The 21,391-nt window shown below is 34.0% G+C and overlaps 1 protein-coding gene across 2 annotated transcripts in view; it reads left to right on the top strand.

Annotated features, from left to right (window-relative positions):
- Positions 1-21,391, top strand: part of COP1 (COP1 E3 ubiquitin ligase) — a 293,722-nt gene that overhangs the window by 158,960 nt on the left and 113,371 nt on the right. For both annotated transcript variants that reach the window (XM_055084173.1, XM_007117809.4), the window contains 3 exons: positions 16,658-16,801; positions 19,137-19,245; positions 19,634-19,715. In XM_055084173.1, the coding sequence (XP_054940148.1) occupies positions 16,658-16,801; positions 19,137-19,245; positions 19,634-19,715 (335 nt within the window). The remainder of the gene's footprint in view (positions 1-16,657; positions 16,802-19,136; positions 19,246-19,633; positions 19,716-21,391) is intronic.

The raw sequence follows: 21,391 nt of genomic DNA, 5'->3' as shown, positions 1-21,391 counted from the left end.
CCAGTAGAAGAAATTTACTTCTAATAGGAAATATTTATCATTTTAATTCTTTAGGAGAAGACCATCATTATTTATTTTTTATAGTTTATGAATCAAAGAAAATAAGGTTTAAAAAAACCCATTTAGTCTATAGTTTCCTAACCAATAAGTTGTCATAGTGTGCTGTGAATGGGTTGCATTTGTACCAAGACATTTATTCCTTCTGTTCTTGGAACAGTTGAGTGAGGGCTGGGTTGGTGAACCAGCTTATAATCAACTGTCCTAAGGACAGAGGGGATTAATCACGTGTTTAACTTAATTTGTTTTACCTGCTGCACGGTGATAGGGAAACTCTAGCTTAGAGAACCAAGAACAAATAAAGTATCTTATTTTCTCTCCAAGTTGTTGTAGTAATTTTTTGTGAACGAAGTTTATAGTGAAAATTGGGATTGAGGTCTTTAACATATAAAATATTGATATTTCATGTTAATAATTAACCTGCAAAGCTGAGTTCTTAAAACGAAGCCTACTCTTACTCTTGCTGGAGGACCATCTCACTTTGATATAGAAGTGAGTCACTGGGCTGCCAGTAAGTAGGGTACACATTTTGGGGGGTTGAAAGGGAAGTTTTGAACCTTTTAAAATTTGAAAAAAATATGTTCTTAAATGTAATCTCTTTATTCACTCTTTCTTACACTTTTGACTTAATCAGGAGGTTATGTAGGGGAGGAAAAATCCTTTTCCATCTACCTTTCTGAGGTTTTGGCTGGGATCCCTATAACAAAAGACAGATTAACAAAAGAAAAACAGAAATTTATTAATATTTATATTTCATATATACATGAGAGAAACGCAGGGAAATGAGTAACTCAGAGAGGTGGCTTAGAACTCTGGCTTATATTGCATCTTTAACAAACAACAATAATCTGTAGAATAAAGACAGGAGAGAGGAAAGCAGTTTTAGGCTTCCAAGGACAGCATGCTGTGGGAAGGTAAATATACAGAGGGAACTAGTTTGTTTGCAGATTCCTCTAGTGCCATCTGTGGGCTGGTAAGAGTCTAGAGTGTCCAGTAAAGAGCATTTATACCCTGCTTTTAGGCAGAAAGAGGGGTAGGATGGAGAGAGCTTTTTCTTCATTTGCTGCTTTTTAGTTGCCTTCAGCTCAAAATAATTTTTATGTTAAAGAGGCATATTTGGGGGTGACATATTCTGGTTTCCTTCAAATAAAATCAAAGTCTCTGTCCATCTTGTCACTAGTGTGAATTTAGTAGGAGTGCAGTTTACTGCAACTTAGAAATAACTGTGATATCAGTATACAGAAAACAATCTGGTGAAACGTTTTATAATATAAATATTGACAAAGGCAACTTCAGTGTACCATTATTTGCCTTAGATGTGGTAATTTGCCTGTATATTGCTAACATCAGACATTTAAAACTTAGATAAGAATGGCTGTTACTCTAAGATCACTTGTACACATATACCATTTTGATTTTTTCCCCTTTATCTGAGTTAAATCTACTGTTCATAATAGTTTCATATTATGCTCACACTTCACCTATACAGAATTTAACCTCTGGCAGTCTCATATGGCTGAAACGTAGTCAGTAACCAAGGCTGAAATGAAAAATAAAAAGGTTTTAGAACAAAATAAATGCTATTAAATTAATGACTAAAGCTCATACATTCACAAATGGCCAGCTTCTTGGGTTACTTCATGTCTATTGACTTTTTTATATACAACCCCTGTAATCTTAGTTGTCTGGTTTGTGTCTCTTCAAATTATAAAGGGAAGGGAAATTTCAATAGATAGGTTCAATGACAGCAGCAAGAAGTGATAGCTACTAGCTTGACAAAGGGAAGAAATTATGAAACTGCAAATAGGAGCTAAAAAATAAACAGTTTGTTTCCATTTAATATGAGGTCAAGTGGTTTGCCATATCTTAAGAGACTGTGCGATCACTGAGATGTAATAGAGTGAGTGTGGTAACTAATGTCAGTAGGGCTGTTCACCTTACTATGCTTAGTGTGTCCATATAAAGATAGTAAGGAATATATTACATTTGACAGATCACACTCATAGGGAATCAAAAGTTGGTTCTGAAATGTATTTAACTAATATTTACTGGGCACATACTCTGTCTTAGAGCAATAGACACGTATGTCTATAGACAATGTCCAGAAAATACTATTCTATTATCCTTTAAAAATAATTTTAAATGTAAATACTGCCATTGGTATAAATGTATTATGAAAAAATTCATATTTCTTTGTAATTACTTTAAAATTTTTGGTATTTGTAAGTTTCAAGCTTTGCACTGGTTTTATTTATACAAAAGAAGACATTATGAATAAGAAAAATACTGACTTTTATACCTAGTACAGGAATCAGCAAACTATGGCCCATGGGACTCGAATTTGGTCCATCACCTATTTTTGAATGGCCCATGAACTAAGCATGGTTTTTATATTTTTAATTGGTTGAAAAAATCAAAAGAAAAATGATAACATAATGATGTACAGTAACATGACTTATAATAATGACATGAAATTTAAATTTCAACGTCCATAAGTAAAATTTTGTTGGAACACAATCATGCTCATTCCTTTACATGTTGCCTATGGCCGATTTTGAACTGCAACAGCAGAGTTGAGTCATTTCAGTAGAGACCTGCACAGCTTCTCTGACCCTTTTACAGAACAGGTTTGCTGACCTCGTAGATTTGCTGAGGCTCTAAGGACATACTACTACATTTGATTAAAGTTCTGTCATATTTTGGGGGCCTTAGTGTGTCTATGGGAAAAAAAAGGGTTTGTATCGGATTTTCTGATCTCTTAGTGATGACTGGCTGACTATTTTATATGCTTCATCATTACTTAGCACAAATGACCTATCACTCAGCCTGTCGTATGGTAAGCACTCCATCATTGGTTGAGTGATAACTACAGATTTTTAGTACTCTTTTAATAACAAATCCTGGTTTGTTCAGCGGAAAGTTTCCTATGTGTCTTTTAAAAATTATCAAGTGGAGCTGAAAAATGCCTTGAAATAAGACAGAAGCTTGAACTATGATTAGCTATATCATACTAATCTTGAAACACAGATGCTTTTCTACCACTAATGGTTTTTGTGTTTACATTCTTTCTCTTACCTTTTCCTCTCCCACATTAATAGGTAATTTTTGTTGATAGCTTCTAAAATTATAAAACACTGTTTTTTGATCCATCCTTGAGAAGGCTTAATTTGTTCTATTATTTACATAACTTAAGTTTAATAAATGTAGAATCACAAATTGGGTAGTTTTAAAAATCACCCTTGTTGAGGTAAAATTTACATACAATAAAGTGTTAAGTTTTAATTTTGGCAATTGTATAAACCACAATCAAAATACAGAACATTTCCAAAAATTTTATTTCCTGCCACTTTGCCTTTAATTCTCCAGACTCCTGTCCCAGGCCACTGGTTATCTGCTTTCTGTCATCATAGAATAGTTTAGTCATTCTGGAGTTTCTTATAAATGGAAGCATACAGAATGTACTCTTGTGTGTCTAGCTTTTTTAGCTCAGCGTGTTTTGAGATTCATCCATGTTTTCTGCATCAGTAGTTAATTATTTAGCAATATTCCATTTAATGAATATTCCACAATTTGTTTATCCTTCATGTGTTGATGGACATTTGAGTTATTTCTAATTTTTGACTATTATGAATAAAGCTGCTATGAATATTCACATACAAGTCGTTTGGATATTCACATTCATATTTATTTCTCTTGGGATTGAAATTTCTGGGTTGTATGATTAGTTTGTGCCTAACATTTTAAGAAACTGCCAAACTCTTTTCCAAAGTGATTGAGTTATTTTAACATTCCAGTCAGCAATGTAAGAGAGTTCCATTTGTCCCAAATCCTCAGTAACTCCTGGCATTGTCAGTCTTTTTATTTGTGGGTATATAGTGGTATTTCCTTGTTATTTTACTATATGTTTCCCATACGACTAATGCTTTTTAATGTGCATATTGGCCATTTGTATATCTTTTATGAAACATCTCTTCAAATCTTTTGCCCATTATTTAAAAATCAGGCCCTTAATATCATTGAATAGTGAGAATTTTTAATGTATTCTAATATCAGAAATATGTATTGATAGTATTTTCTCTGAGTCTGTGACTTGCCTTTTTATTAATGGTGTTTTTCAAATACGTAAGTATTTAATTTTTATGAATTCCAGGTCTTCAGTTTTTTTAAATGATTTAAGCTTTCCTTCAGAAATGTTCACCTGCCCCAAATTGTGAAGATTTTTCTCCTTTTTTTCTTCTATAATTTTAATAGTTTTAGCTTTCACATTTAAGTCCATAATCCATTTCAAGTTAATTTTTTAAAATTAATTAATCTATTTATTTTTGGCTCATTGGGTCTTTGTTGCCATGCACGGGCTTTCTCTAGTTGCAGCAGCGGGGGCTACTCTTTGTTGCGGTGCGTGGGCTTCTCATTGCGGTGGCTTCTCTTGTTGCGGAGCGCAGGCTCTAGGCACACGGGCTTCAGTAGTTGTGGCAGGCGGGATCAGTAGCCATGGCTCGCGGGCTCTAAAGTGCAGGCGCAGTAGTTGTGGTGCACGGGCTTAGTTGCTCCACGGCATGTGGGATCTTTCTGGACTAGGGCTCGAACCCATGTTCCCTGCATTGGCAGGCAGATTCTTAACCACTGCACCACCAGGGAAGTACCCAAGTTAATTTTTATTAGTTTGTGAAGTAGGGGTTGGAGTTCAGTTTTTCCCCCAATATGGATATCCACTTGTTCCAACCATTATTTGTTTAAAAGACGAATTTCCCATTGGCTTCTATGTTTAAAATCAATTGAGCAGATATGTATGAATGTACTTCTTGACTCTCTGTTCTATTGTATTGACCTATATGTCTGCTCTTAGACTGGTACCACACTCTGTTGATTATTGTAGTTTTATAATAAGCCTTTAAATCAGGTAATGCAAATCCTACAACTTTGATGCTCTTTTTCATAGTTGTGTTTGCTATTCTAAATTCTTTGCATTTCTGTAAATATTTTAGAACAAGAGCTCTCTCTCTCTCTCTCTCTCTCTCTCTCTCTCTCTCTCTCTCTCTCTCTCTCTCTCTCTCTCTTCTCTCTCTCTCTCTCTCTTTCTGCTGTGATGGTTTGAAAGGATTAATCTAGTAAGAGTCAAATTTTCTCTTTTACATTTTTCTTCAGTGGTTTTGTCTACTTGTTTCTATAAGAAATATGAGATGAGTTTCTGATTTTATTAAAGTCTGTCTGGCTAACTGATATTTTGGGGACACACTTTTATATATTCATTATGAATTTTTTTCTAGATTGTACATTTTCACTTCAGATTAGCCCTCTGTAGCATTGAATAGTTTCTTTTTATCATAGTTATATTGTTTTGTGATGAAGCATCACAGCAGTGACATTAATGATTTAATATTGTAACCTCATTGGTTGCTTGTAAATGCTACCCAAGGATACAGAACTGAAAAGTTAGCTGTATCTTCTACTTCAATTTCAAAAGTAAAGAATTGGAACTTTTACTTGCATATCGTTCCTTCCACTTTACTAAATATTGACACATTCCAAAAAGGACAAAATGTCATAGTAGCTTTGGGGACAAAAGATATTTTGTTTTTTAACTATTGTTTTTTTCTCTAGTAGATGTTTTTATAAAATCTTTCTATTAATCTTTGCTTCATAAGTTATTTTCAATTTTCCAAAGTTCTCTAATAAACACCATCTATCATAGGATATTGTTATACTGTGCACAGAAAGGTGTTTTAGGACAGATGAAGAGTCTACAGCTAAGTTAATTTAAGTGAGTATACATTATAACTTGCTGTAGACTTAGATGAGAAAGAGTTGATAATCAGTATATTGATCTTAAAGTGCCTCAAGTTGCATCTTTATTTTAAATGCTTTAGTAGAAAGACATTTTATCACAGTGTAAACACTTGACATTCACAAAAGTGTTCCAGAATATATGTCAGATAGTGTACATATTTGTTTTAGCTATTCAGTGATAGCCAGAGGGGACAGAAAAATTAAAAATTTAAAAATAGTTGTTTTAAAGCAAGATCTTGTGGCTTTATATGGGATTAAAACTAAAACCAGCAGCTAATGAAAATAATCATACAAATATATACGTAGACTTTAAATGTGGCTTCACTTTAGTGCCTACAGAATAAATTCAAGTGTATCCATTCATTCAAGACGGGTCAATAAATTAAGACCTGCAAGCCAATTCTGACTCACTGTCTAATTTTGTACAGCAACAAGCTAAGAATAGTTTATATATTTTTAACATGTTGAGAAAATATAAAGAATAATTTTTTGTGACATGTGAAAATTACATGAAATTCAAATTTCAACATCCATGAATACAGTTTTATTTGAGCATTGACGCTCTTCTGAAATAAAATTAATAGATATCGCAACCTATACACACATTAAAAAAAATTATAGTGTCATAACTAATATAAGGGAGAAATAAAAGGAAAATAATTTAAAATCTAATGTATATTTTAATACATAAATTTCTTGATATGACTGCATTAGACAGGATAATGGAGTTGTCAGATACTTGAACCTACTTATAATAAATAAGTTTGGAACAGTCAGTGAATATTAGAAATGCATGGCTAGTTTGTCTTTATATGTATAATGGGATTCATTTCTGTGCTCAAATAATTATTTATAGGTTTTTCACTTGCACAAGAATGAGTGGTAAAAATATCTTTGAATGTATATATTCTAAGATAATCAATGTAATCAATAGGATGGGAAGAGGGAAGGCAAAAATAATTTTGTCCTCTGTTCAGATTAGAGACTTAATAGATACATTGAATCCTTTATTTCTTTCTATAGTAATTCATAAAGTCATAAAAATAGCAACTAAACAGTAATACTACAATTCCCATTTATGAGAATAGCACACAGAAAGCAGAAAGAAATCAAATGGTCAAAGATATTTTTTAATTAAAAATGCAGTTGGGGACTTCCCTGGTGGTTCAGTGGGTAAGACTGCATGCTCCCAGTGCGAGGAGCCCGGGTTCAATCCCCGGTCAGGGAACTAGATTCCACATGCATGCCACAACTAAGAGTTCGCATCCTGCAACTAAGAAGTCCTCATGCTGCAACAAAGATCCTGCGTGCAACAACTAAGACCCAACGCAGCATGCATAAATAAATAAGTAAATAATCACAAAAGAGAAATAAAAGCAAACATGTCCTTGATAAATAAATGTAAATAGGCTAAACCTCACATCAAAAGGGAAATACTTTCACATTAGATCATAATATGAAGCATAAATCTGTACTATATATAAGAGTTCCTAAAACGTGGAGCTGTGAATGTTGAAAAGTAAGGTTTAATTCAGGCTAGAAATCATTAAATCTCATTTTCTCTCCACAGCTCCCCATACCCCCCCCCCCCCCCCCCCCCCCCGCACTTCATAATGATCAAGATTCAGTCCATGATGAAGTTTAAGTAGTTGTAAATATCATTATGCATTGGAAAATTTCTTGTTAACTGTAAGACAAAATAAAAACACTAGTTGTATGAGACTTTAAATCAGATCAGATCTTAGTTCATGACAGGCCAGACATTGAGTGGACTAAAAATAAAACTATAGAAGCCCTAAATAACATAACAAGTTAGAAGACATATACAAACATGTATAAAGAATATGACTTCTTTTAAAATGTCCATGGGGCATTAGAAAATGTACAGAGTGATATATCAAATGTCAAATTACAGAAAATAAAAATAGCAGAGACAGCATTCTCTGATCACAATACAGTAAGATGAGACATTTATAACTCAATAGGAAAACAGAAAAAAACCCACCACATAGAAATTTAAAAGCTATTTTGGCAACTCTAGAGTCAAAGTGGAAATGAAGCCACTTTGGTGAAGATTTTATATGTTTGAACCTATGGGATGCAGCTAAAAGTGCTCAGAATAAAATTTCTTGTTTTATGTTCTTAACTAATGAAGAAGAAAGTATGAAAATAAATTGTTTAACTGAAGATGTTAGAGAAAGAACAAAATAAACCTAAGTAAACTAGAAGGAAACTAATAAGGTAAATGTGAAAAAATGAATTTATTTAAAAAAAACAATGATTTTCAATGAACAAGCTTTTTAAAAGAAATAAAAGATGCATGTTAGCCTAATCAAGTAAAAACTAGGAGAAACTTCAAGTACATGAAATAAGAAATGAAACTAAGGAAATAACTACAGATACACTGAAAGAAAAAGTAATAAGGAACTACTTTGCTGAAATCTATTGCAAATAATCTTGGGTTCTTAAATGACAGAGATTATTTTGTAGGCAATGTAGATAATCTGAACTGGTTGTAGAAGGGACAAAACTCCACACAGGCTAATTACAATGGGAAAATTAGGGAAGGTTGTCAAATAGAAAATAATAAACCTAACTGGCAATGTAGGAGATCTAAAAGAAGAAAAATTTTAAAATACTGCTGAGGAAACAAAATTTGAACAAAGGAAAGATACAGCATATGCCTAAATGGAAAGGCTAAGCATCACAAAAATACTGTTTTTCTTAATTAGTGTATGAACTTAACATGATTGCCATGAAAATATCATATAGGATACATTTTTTTTGTTATTTGGAAATAAGTTGGTGTTAAAAATGTAGTTACAAGATGCTTGGGAAAATTCTGAAGAAAACAGTTAATAAAAGGACACTGGTTCCTAAAAGATGCTATAGCGTATTATGATGAATCAGTAATTAAAACTGTGTGGTACGAGTCCATGAACAAAGAATGTCTACAGTTATTCTTATAAGAACTTAGTTTATATGATATAAACTGCATTTCTAATAAATGGGGAAAAGAGATTATTCAGTAAATGGGGTTACTAGGTAATGATTTGGGAAAATATAAATTTACATCTCTTCTCATAGTTTAAAATAAATTCCAGATGGAATGAATATTTAAATTAAAAAAAGAAAAAGAAACTGGCAAAGTATTAGAAGAAAATACAGGATATAAGTTTTTAAAATCCTATGGAAAAAAATAAAGCAGAGGGAGATAATTCAGCAAAACAGGGGGTAGAGAGTAGAAAGCTGCAGTTTGAAACAGATTAGACCACTTCAGGGTCAGAGACTATCAGGTGCATTGGCACTGAGGTGGGATTAGGTTTGGAATTTCCTAGGTTTACCATAAGGCCAGTGTAACTGGAACAAGGGAGAGGGGGAGGCAAATCACATACACCGTTTTATAATCACTTTGCCTTTTTCTTGAGACCAGGTAGGAAGCCATTAAATGATTTTGAACCAAAGGAATGTTGATTGGACCTGTTTGAAAATAGACTGTAAGGGTCAAGTATGGAAGCAGGGGTACCAATAAGGAGCCTATTATGATAATACAGACATGAGATAATGGTAGCTTGGATGAGAGTGGTAGCAGTGAGAAGTGGTTAGATTCTGTATGTATTTTGAAGGTTGGGCTGAAAGATTTGATGTTAATTAAAAGAGGGATGGGGTTAGTTAATAAGATGAAGATTTTGATGGGGAATTCAGAAACTCATTTTAGGACAGATTAAGATGCCTGTTACATTAAAATTGGAGCTGTCAAGTAGGCATGAACCAGTAGTGCAGAGAGGTCTTGTATGTGAAGTAAACATTTGATAGTCATTAGTGTATATATTTAAAGCCTCAAGATTAGATGAGATTCCCCAAAGAAGTCCATGGAGATTAAAAGGAGGTGAGGGACAAGGGCTGAGCTCTGGGATACTTGAGTGTCAAAGTGGAGACAGGAGGAGGAATGAACAATGCATACTGTGATGGAGCTGCCAGTGAGGTGGGAGAAAAATCAACTCTGTTGAGGAGGAGGGAGTGATCGTCTAAGTCAGGTGTTGCTGATATTCAAGAAAGATAAGAACTCAGACTTGACTATTAGATTTAGCAAACTGAAAGTCATTGTTGACCTTGATACAGCATTTTCAGTGGTGGAGGTGAAAGCTTCATTCCAGTGGGTTAAAGGGAAAGGGAGGAGAGGAATTGGAATCGGTGAGTATGGACAACTCTTGGTAAATTTCTGCAATCAGAAAGGAAAGGAATAGGATGGTAGCTAAACAGGATTAGGGTTGTAAGAGATGTTTTGTTTGTGTTTCTCTTAAAGGAAGAAAACATATTGAAAGGCTTATGGGAAAGATCCAGGAGAATGGAAGAAATGAATGATATAGGAGAGAGGTGGAGAACTGAGGAAGCAATCCTAGAGTAAGCAAGCAAAGCTGGTATCTAGTGTACAAGTAGACGTGTTGGTCAGATCTAGGAGCGTGGATCCTTCACTCAGCGACCAGAGGATTTGATGGTGGTAGCCTTTGGAAATTACCTTCTCATTCTTTTTTTTGTTTGTTTTTGATAAACTAGAGAGCAAAATAATCTGTTGAGAGTGATTAAGAGGAAAGAGATATGGGAAATTTGGAAAGAATGAAGAAAGTATGTACCTTTCTTTTAAGCAAATGGGAAAGTATATGGGACAAGGGAAATTTACCATAAACCTAGGCAGTGTTAGGGCTCCACCTGAGGATGGTGATCATGCATTTAAAATGTGATGGGAGAACATGTTTTTTTCTCTAGCCATGTTCAACTGTGCCAGTTCAAGCGTAGAGTGAGTAGAGAGATAGATTTAACTAGGGTTAGAGTTTTGCCAAAGAAGTTAGGTATAAGAAATAAGAGAATTAAAAATGGTAAAGGAGTACAGTTATATGTGAGGGAGTCCTAATTATTGACTACATAACTTGTGGTGGGTAAAGAAAAAGTGAATATGCAAGGCATGGAGGGACAGTGGTGATAAAATCAGTGAATTTTTAGGTTCCCATGGGCTTAAAGGCGTGAAGGATTGTTGGAGCCAGCGAGTTATCTAGAACAAATGGAAGTGGTTGTCAGAAAGCAGTGTGTCATAAATTGAAATTATGGAGGGAATGAAGTTATTGGTAATCAAAAAGTCTGGGGTATGATCATGGTTATGTGAGGTGGAAGTGAGCAGAATAAAAGATCTTTGGAGAAGGGAAAGTCAAGAAACTGATAGACCAGAATATTAGAATAATCATCTATGTGATTATTGAAATGATTAAGAACTATGACAAGGGTAGATTTGGAGAGAGTGATATTGAGCTGAAAGTTAAAATTTCCAAGAACTCATGGATTGGTAGAAGGAGTAACAAGGATCAAATTGCATGATATAAGTTACAGGAGATTTTGAGCCTGGGAGGTTTTAGGGAGGAGGGAGAATGGCTGGAAGAAGCTGTGCATAGCAGGGAGGACACTGACTTTATCTCCAAGTCTGTTTGAACATGGAACGTGAGAGGGCTTTAGGGGAATCGGCATTTTCAGGGAGGAGCTGGGTTTCAGTTACATTTAGAAAATGAATGGAACATTCAGAGACGAAATTGAAATTATTAGTGGTGTTAATCTGGATGGAGAAAGGTTTAGCTTTATTTAACTATATTAAAAAGCATGTGATTTTTGACCTAGCACTTCATAATCCAGGTATATTTAAGGATATTCTTGCATATGTGAAAAATGACACACATATAAGGGTATTTATTTTATTGCAGTATTGTTCAGTAGTGAAAGACTAGATAGTAAATGTTCCTTGCTAGACTGGTTAAATAATTTATGATATACCCATATGTTGGAATTCTGTGCAACCACTGGGGGAAAAATGAGGTAGCCTTAATATGTACTGATGTGACATGATTGTCAAGATACTATTAGGGGTGGGGGGAAGAGGGTGATGTGCAAATCAGTATGTACAATATCATCCAATGTGTTTAATTTAAAAAAAGAATATGAATACACATATGCTTATTCATGCATAGGGTAACTCTAGTAGGATGCACAAACTGTAACTATTAATTGTCTCTAGGGAGGCCAGTTGGGTACTTATTTGGCAAGATTGGGAGGGAGACTTGCTTTTCTCTGTATACTTTTTGAACCATTGCCTATACATATATGTATTTTTAAAAATAAAATAAGTTTTAAGAAAAGATTCAAGCCAGGTTGTGAAGGATCTTCGGTAATGGAGTTTGGATTTTTCATGGTAGTAAATGAAGATAATTATGTGAATAGAGCTGTGTTTTAGGAAATTTTACGTAATATCAGTCCTTCAAATGGATTAGAAAAGATAAAAGTCAGGACTGGCAGACTTGTAAGGAGGCTATTGCAATAGTCCAGGTTTGTGTTAATGCATATTTTTGCAAATCTCTCATATGTGTTTTGGTTTAACGTCCTGGTTTTCCATCAGCTAGGTCAGTGTTTGGCACATAGCAGGCACGCTGGTTATTTGATGGATGAGAATATTCAAGCATCATACATTTTCTTCCAGTGGGCCTTCGTAATCATTGACTCTTTAATTCCTCTGGCATGTTTTGTTCTTATCATTTGGCATTTGCTTATTTTAATAATAATAATAATAAATTTTTCGCAGTAATTATAAACCCTGTGAGGCTACTTTGCTCTCTTTTTTTCTCCCTCTATTTAAATTGTTGCACAGGATGAATTATGATATGTCATTACTTACTATCATATATAAAATGTAGTAGGTACCATTATTTTATGTTATTATTACTGTTTATCTTGCCTTTGTGTGTGTTCCTTGAAGACTAGCCATTTTGTTCTCATTAAAATGGGAGTTTTGCATAGTGATTGAGAGCATAGACTCTGAAACTAGATGACTTGACTTGGAATTACCCAGTGAACTTTGAGCAAATTACTTAACTTTAGTATACCTCAGTTTCCTTATCTATACAGTAGAGATTTGAAGATTAAATATTTTATGTAAAGTGCTTAAAACAATGCTTGACACATAGTGTTAATTATGTTATGGAAGTTTTCGCTGATACTACTGATTTGGAAGAAAGTCAGTTGAATAACCTCAATTCTTATGTACTTTACCTGTGTTTGTATTCTTTAAAGGTCTGCTCTTTTCTTTTCACTAAAAAGGCCATTTCTGAACCTTTCTTTGTTTCCTTGAAATTATAGCAGCCCCTGTCTCTTGGAGCACACTAACATGATAATGAATTGGACCTTTAACAACTTTGTTCACTTTACATTTTCTTTTTTAAAAAATTTATTTTTTTATTTCATTCTATTTTTTAAATTTATTTTTGGCTGCATCGGGTCTTAGTTGCGGCATGCGGGCTCTTCCTTGTGGCGCTCGGCTTCTCTCTAGTTGTGGCGTGTGGGCTTCTTTCTAGTTGTGGCACTCAGGCTCCAGAGCGTGCAGACTCAGTAGTTGCAGCGTGTGGGCTCCAGTGCACGTGGGCTCTGTAGTTCTGACACACAGGCTTAGTTGCCCCGCGGCATGTGGGATCTTAGTTCCCCAACCAGGGATCGAACCTGTGTCCCCTGTATTGGAAGGCAGATTCTTAATCACTGGACCACCAGGGAAGTCCCCACTTTACATTTTCTTTTGATAAATTGGATTCTAGTGTTCAGGGATATTAATTCACCTTGTTTGCTAATACGTGTTTTATAAATGTGAAAAAATATGACAGTGGGAATACTGACAAAATTCCCTTCTTGAGTTATTGATGTCTTTACATTGCTTTATGCTATACTGTACTAGATGTATGCATTTATCAGGTGTCCTGTGTGGCCTGTTGCCTTGATGCTTAATCACGTGACTGATGGCCCTTTTGACAGAGAATATAGCCAGTTTCCCACAGCTGAATTACATTTTACAACTGCTTAAATAAATCACTTTTTAAAAACAATTGAAACATTCCAAGTGTGAAAGACAAATGCAGTTTATTTTCAAGTTTAATTAAGTCCCCATTCATATAATTTTTCAAAATGTTTATTTTTTAAATTAAAAAAATTCTATGAAACTGAATTTATTATTGCAATTAACTTTCATAAACCACTTGTTTTATTACTGGTGATAGCAGAAATGAATTTTGTATAACAAGACTTCTTACAGTTCTTTTTTGAATTTCATTGCACAAGCAAGTATGTTTTAATTTGTTTACCTTTTATTTTGTTTTTATTTCAGCCTAACTAATCGTTTATTATTTTTGTTTGTTTTATCAGATTTCATAAATTAAAATAGTTGAAATACTGTATTGTGAAATAAGAACCCATCTATTTTGGATTAGCTCTCTGCACCTGAAAACTACATTATTCTTTTGAGTTATTCCATGATCTGTTTCTAGAGTCTAACTTTGTTTTCTTTGGGAACAAATATGATTAAATCTGTGTGAGGTTGGGAACAAATGATTCATGTTTGGAAGTACTTAAATTCTGAGTCTTAATTACATGGAAGTACTTGCATTTTTTTTTTAAAGGAAGCTGTTGGTCTTCTTTATCCTTTTAACCAGAATTTACTGGAAATAATACTATTCTTTATACTTTTTGATCAGTATTTCTATTAAAATCTTTGTTTTTAAACTACAGAGAACCTCAATATCCTAGAATATTAAAAAAGGATACTATCTAGGTCCTTGTAATACTAACATATTAAGAAGAAAACATAACCAGAATGTAAGAAAACGATAGCAGTAAAGTCAAAACAAAAAGTTAATTTTTTAGTATGAGAGTTAATAATGATCTGATATAGCTAAAAAATAACCTTTGTTGAAAAAAGAGAGCTGTGTTGAATAACGGGGTAGCAAAGGAAGAAATAATAGACTCAATTACTTATTTAATATCATCAAATCCATTCCTTTGACAGCATTTTAATTTATATGCCAGTTTTCTTCCTGCAGTATCTTTTGACTTTTAATAAGTTAGTGTTTAAACTTTTTTTGTATTAAAAACAAATAATTTGGAAGTGGCATGTTGACTTTTACTCGTACAACATTTGGAATGTTTTTGACTTATTAGCCATGCATGATTGTAGGAGGAGGAAAAGTATTTAGAGATAACATAACTGGTATTCCCTTGAAGTCTCAGCCATAACAAAATTTCCTAAGTTAAGGGTAGGATTTCTGATAACTCTGTCCTTTGATAGACACAGTAATATTTCTCATTCTGTGGCATGAGGCTATGAGTATAAATTGAGTTGGGATAGATGAATAGTTGCCATCGATACAGTTATGTTGGATTAGAGTCCCCAGGGCAGATGACATTAGCTGAGACAGCAGTTCAGCTGAAATTGTTGTACAGATAAATCTATTGCATTGCTACATGGTCATACTGTATTGGAGGGAGCATTTGCTGAATTGTGCAATAGTCAATGACATTTAATCAAATTCCTTTAAAAAATTTATAAAATTAAGGAAGGATTTAAAGCTATAATGAAAACTGAGCATTTAAAAGTGTATTTTTATGGGAAGTATTCTTAATGTGTCCTTATTTTCCTTATTCATTATCAGCTTAGCAAATATTCTTACTATATTATTAACTAACCATATATTTTTTGGTAAAAGGATATCACAGTTAATCTATGCAGAAAAGTATGTCATGTAAATATTTGTATGCATTTAGTAAATGTTTGAAATATGCAGAGTACTAGCATATCATTTTAGCCACTTACAAGATGCTTTGGGCAAGTTACCTCAACTCTAGTCCTCAGTTTTCTCATATGTAAAATGTGGATAAATTAATACCTATCTCATAGGGTTATGATGAGAATTAAATGAGTTAATATGTGCAGTGGTTATAGTTAGTGAGTGGTCAATGAATGTTTATTATTATATAATTAGTTGACGATCAATAAGAATTCTTATGTATTCTCTAATTTTATGAATAAGCTTCTAGAAAGATACTTAACTCATTGAGAAATAATATATGTGATGATTCATTTTACTCTTAATTCCATTAGGTCACTTATTATTCTTGCTGATTATGTAACAACTTTTTTAGGACTCCAAGTTGAGGTCTATAAAAGTGAATAAAGCCTTGTGCTCTGCTTTGAAGTAGCTTATTTTGAAACTTCTATTAAAAAGTCAGTAGGAGAGGGGTGAATTTCCTAAGTAACTGGAATTGGAGAGATTTTTAGTTTTTCCCTTGTTTTTTTGTGGTTCATAAATCAGAGAGATCATATCTGATTGGGAGATTAGAAATGGATTGGGGGAAACATAATGATTATTCAAAGATTCCATTCTTCTGTGTATTTTATCCTTTTGTCATCACCTCTTCCTTAATTGCTTCAGTAATTCAGCTTGTGTACTCATTTATTTATTAAAATAACTTTAAAAATGGTGAAATCTTATCATCCCCACAGTATGGCAGGAAGGGAAATAGCTAGAATTTATGAAAAGACTTATTGGCAATTCTTTTTGATGTATTTTTAATATACCGAAGTATTGAATCTTCCCTCACTACTTTTACAGTATAACTTGTTAGCCTTGACAGTTGGGTATGTTGTTTGTAATATGGTTACTAAAGCCAAATTGAAAAACATGTCAAGTTACTAGGAACACACGAACCATCTATGGTTCAGAATTTTGTGGCTGTGCACAGTTCTCCACCACTTGTAATTTTATATGCCTTGATAATAATGACTTAATCTGGATATAAGGCCTAGTACGATTTGAGGGCATTTCAGGTAGATCTATTATCCTGGTAGACAGAATCATTTTAGAAATAGAAAAAAACAAATTCTGAAATGTTGTCACTGTAAACATCACAAGGGTAGGTAAATAGTCTTACTGACCCACGTATGTACTTTTTCCCTTAGTATTGAATTTGACCGGGATTGTGACTACTTTGCAATTGCTGGGGTTACAAAGAAGATTAAAGTCTATGAATATGGCACAGTCATTCAGGATGCGGTGGATATTCATTACCCTGAAAATGAAATGACCTGCAATTCCAAAATCAGGTATTTACATTATTTTCTTGGCATAATGCAGTGTGTATATAACAGTTAATATCTATAAGTAGTATGAGTTTGTTTTGGTACCTTTTCGTGAGACTCCTTACTCATTCATGGTGAACACTTTAATAGTATACAGAGGATACATCAGAATATCTTTTTTATAGGCATGGGTTGCTTTTTTCCTGTGGGGTTTAGTAGTTAGTGTTTTTCTGTTTGCCAAATGAAAATTCTCTTTCTTTCACTTAATCAAATAAAGGTCTTTATTGTAGATGGCCTTTCATGGGGTATTGAATGAAGGAGTACTGTAGCCCAATGAATAGTGTCTCAGAGTCAAGAATTTTTCCTCTAGCATGTGTATATCTAAACATTATAATTGTTTACAGTTTTAAGAATTCTTTTCAGAAGAACATTTTGCTTCTTTTCATGAGGACATAGTATTTAAGTTTCATGTATTAGGGATTAGATTTCATAATGAGTGCTTTTTAAACCTGGAGTACCGTTAAGGCTGCATTTTAAGGATGCCCCACCTCCAAATCTTGGAGGAATCCTAGAATCTGTATTTTTAAAACAAGCTTCCCTGTTTTCATAGTCACTGGCTTAAAAGGGAGTGATGTAAGGAAATCACTTAATAATAAATTTATTTAGAACTTTGAACATTTTCCAGTCATCCTTGTACCTTTTTTATCTGAATGAATGACACATATAGTCTGTGTGTATATGTGCTCATTTTAATAATGTTAATAATATAGCAAGTATTGTAGTCTTTATTTGTTATAGCTTTATATTTTGTTTTCTAATTCATTCATAAAAATGGTAGGCTGATAGTGCTCATTCATCAGTGGTGCTCATCATTGAGAATCTGTTATAGTTATTAGTTTATATACTTTATTCCTAAGTGAAAAGAATACAATGTGAGTAAGACATAACTTTATTGAATTCTTATGTGGCAGGCATTGTCCTAAGTGCTTTGTCTTAAGCTGACCGTTGTTGCCCCATTTTATACCCAAGGAAGCTGAAGCACAAAAAGGTTCATTAACTTGCTTAAGATTGCACAGCTGTTCTCTGGAGGAGCCAGGATTCAAACAGAAGTAGTTTGGTTCCAGAATCTGTGCTCCTAACCATTTCATGCTACTCATTTATAAAGTGGAGGCTCTAATAGTAATACCTATTTCATAGGATTGTACTTTAAGTAAATCCACATAATGCACTCAGCACAGTACTTGGCCCACATCAAGTAAATGTTACTATAATGAAAATATGGATTAGAGGGTTTACCTTTTCTGTCTTGACATATGTAAAAATTATGGCAGTACTGTATGCACCTTGGAATAAAGAGAAGGAAGCAGTTCAAGGCTGGAAACTGTGAGCTTGGGGCTGAAAGGATCAATATGTAAGCTTGCCTAAAACCAATTTGGAGCACACCAATTGTGAAAGTGAACTAAATTATCCAAAGCCACAGCTAGTAAGTTGCAGATCTGGAATTTAAGCTCAGGTCTATCTAAATCCAAGGCTCTTAACTGTTCCATATAATTTCTCCCAGAAATTCTAATAAGTATATTTAAAGTTGCAAATGAACTCTTCCAACCCCTAAAATGTAGCATGAATGCAACTAGTAGAGAGCAAAAAAGCTTTGTGTTCAAATGCTTCGAAATCAGGTTATTTGCTTTGCTTTGCTTTGCTTTCTAGGTGACTTTTTTCTTTTAATATACATTAGCTTTACTGTATGCATGATGTGCATATGTGTCTAACCAAAAGAGCATATTTTTAGATGTCTTATTCTCAGTTTTGAAACATTTGAGAATAGCTGAAACCATAAATGTTAAACGTTTAATTCTGTTAACTGCATTTAATTGAAATTTCAGTCATACACTTATATGAGTTAAGATTTGGGTGTAAATACAGAAATCCAATTCAAACCAGTTTACTGGTTTATATGATTGGGCACAACTGGATCCAGGGGCCTAAACAGTCTGATTAGGTCTGTCATTCTGCCATGGCGTGTTCGTGCCCCCTTGGCCTCTATTACCTTCACTTACAGACATGCTTTTCTCACGTATCAAGGATGGCCAGTAGCAACTTTAGGCTCATCATATCCATCTTCCAGCTCGTGATGAGCGTGAAAAGTGGTTACAGGTCATAACTTGGTAGTTTCAATTGAAAAATCTGGGAAATTTTTGATACCTTTCTTCCCAGATGTATTGTGGGCAGAATAATGATTGTGAACTCATGTAAACCATTTTGAAAGGGTTCTAATCTTTCTGAACACATCAAAATTCTTTGTACCCATTGTTATTTATTTTTATATAAAATGAGGCTTAACTGTATTCCTTTCTTTCAGCTGTATCAGTTGGAGTAGTTACCATAAGAACCTGTTAGCCAGCAGTGATTACGAAGGCACCGTCATCCTATGGGATGGATTCACAGGACAGAGGTCAAAGGTCTATCAGGTAAATAAGGATACTAGTTACTTGTTTTAAGAATAACATTTTCACTTTTTAATAATTGTAGAGCTTCGTGTGTTTTATAGTTACAAATTTAAAGTCATTATTTAGCATTTTCTATACCTATGTAATTCCAAAGAGATGCTTCTCTGAAGCATCTCTTCAGACTTTTTGCATTTGTAGAATGTATCAAATGAATTTCCAAAAGCAGTAATTTTGTAAATGTGTATATAAAAAGTTTAGGAGCTACTTTGCATCTCATTTGTTTTCATAGCCAGTTCTTTTCCCTCCCACCGTAGTGATAAATTGGTATCAAGTTTGTTTGTTTGTTTTGCTTTATTTATTTTAAATCTATATTCTGTTTGAGACTACTTTGTCTTCCTTCTCCACCCAGGAGCATGAGAAGAGGTGTTGGAGTGTTGACTTTAATTTGATGGATCCTAAACTCTTGGCTTCAGGTTCTGATGATGCAAAAGGTACTATTTGAGTCCCCTCCCACAACTTAATTCCTTTTACTGACAGAGATGCAGATATTTATTGAAACTCATAACAATCCTTTGTGATTACTGATTATTCTAAAAATAATCTGCTAAGCACAAAAATCTATATTTCTTGGAGTGAAAGAAAAATGAATATGCTGCATCTTCATTATGATAATGTTTTCTGGGTTCATGCCACACTGTGACATTTTTATAACCAGTTCCTTTATATATACCATGAAATGAACTTTAGACATCTCTGTATTTTGAATTATATTAAATTCTGAGTGCATACCAAAATCTTTTAATGAAGTTTATCATGTTTCAAGGCAAAAATTCTACATCTCTTTCTGCCAATTTTTTTTACTAAATTTATTTATTTATTTATTTTTGGCTGTGTTGGGTCTTCATTGCTGTGTGGGGGCTTTCTCTAGTTGTGGTGAGCAGGGGCTACTCTTCATTGCGGTGCGTGTGCTTCTTATTGCAGTGGCTTCTCGTTGTGGAGCACGGGCTCTAGGCGCGTGGGCTTCAGTAGTTGTGGCACGTGGTCTCAGTAGTTGTGGCACACGGGCTCAGTTGCTCCGCAGCATGTGGGATCTTCCCAGAGCAGGGATTGAACCTGTGTCCCCTGCATTGGCAGGCAGATTCTTAACCACTGCGCCACCAGGGAAGTCCCTTGATTTTAAATTGTATTAAGATACACATAAAATAAACCATTTTAACCATTTTAAAGTATACTGCTCAGTGGCATTAAGTACCTTCACATTGTTGTGCATCCTTCACCACTGTCAATCCATAGAACTTTTTTCATATTGCAAACCTGAAACTCTGTTTCAGAAGCTGTTTCTGTTTTACTGAAACAGTAACTCCCCATTGCCTCTTCACCAGCCCCTGGCAATCACCTTTCTAATTTCTGTTTCTTGTGACTGGTTTATTTCACTTAGCAGAATGTCTTTTAGGTTCATCCATGTTGTAGCATGTGTTAGAATTTTGTTCTTTTATAAGACCAAAAAATAATCTATTGTATGAATATACCACATTTTGTTTCATTTGTTGATGGGTAGACACTCGGTTGCTTCCCCTTTTTGGCTATTGTGAATAACGCTGCTATGAACATGAATGGCAAAATATCTCTTCATATCCCTGCTTTAAGTTCTTCTGGGTATATACTCAGAAATGGAATTGCTGGATTGTATGATACACACTTAATTTTTTTATGAACTGCCATTCTGTTTCCCACAATGGCTGCACCATTTTATATTCCCACCAATAGTACCCAACTGTTTCCATTTCTCCACATCCTTGCTAATACCTGTTCTTTTATTTTTCCTTTTTTTTTAATAATGATTTTAATGGGTATGAAGTGGTATCTTACTGTGGTTTTGCTTTGCTTGCATTTCCTCAATGATAGTGATGTTGAACATTTTTTCATGTGCTTATTAGCCATTTGTATATCTTCTGAGGAGAAAGGTTTATTCAAGTCCTATGCCAATTTTTAAATTGGGTTTTGTTGTTATTGAGTTTTAGGAGTTCTCTATGTATTCTGAATATTAATCCCTTATCATGATTATCATATATCCATTATATATGATTTATTGATAGTGTGCTTTGATGCACACAATTTTTTCATATTGATGAATTCCAAATTGCCTATTTTTTTCTTTTGTTGCCTG

The sequence above is a fragment of the Physeter macrocephalus genome, chromosome 4 (assembly GCF_002837175.3).
Source record: "Physeter macrocephalus isolate SW-GA chromosome 4, ASM283717v5, whole genome shotgun sequence".
In the NCBI taxonomy this organism is placed as follows: domain Eukaryota; kingdom Metazoa; phylum Chordata; class Mammalia; order Artiodactyla; family Physeteridae; genus Physeter; species Physeter macrocephalus.
This window is presented reverse-complemented; position numbering and strand designations above follow the sequence as displayed.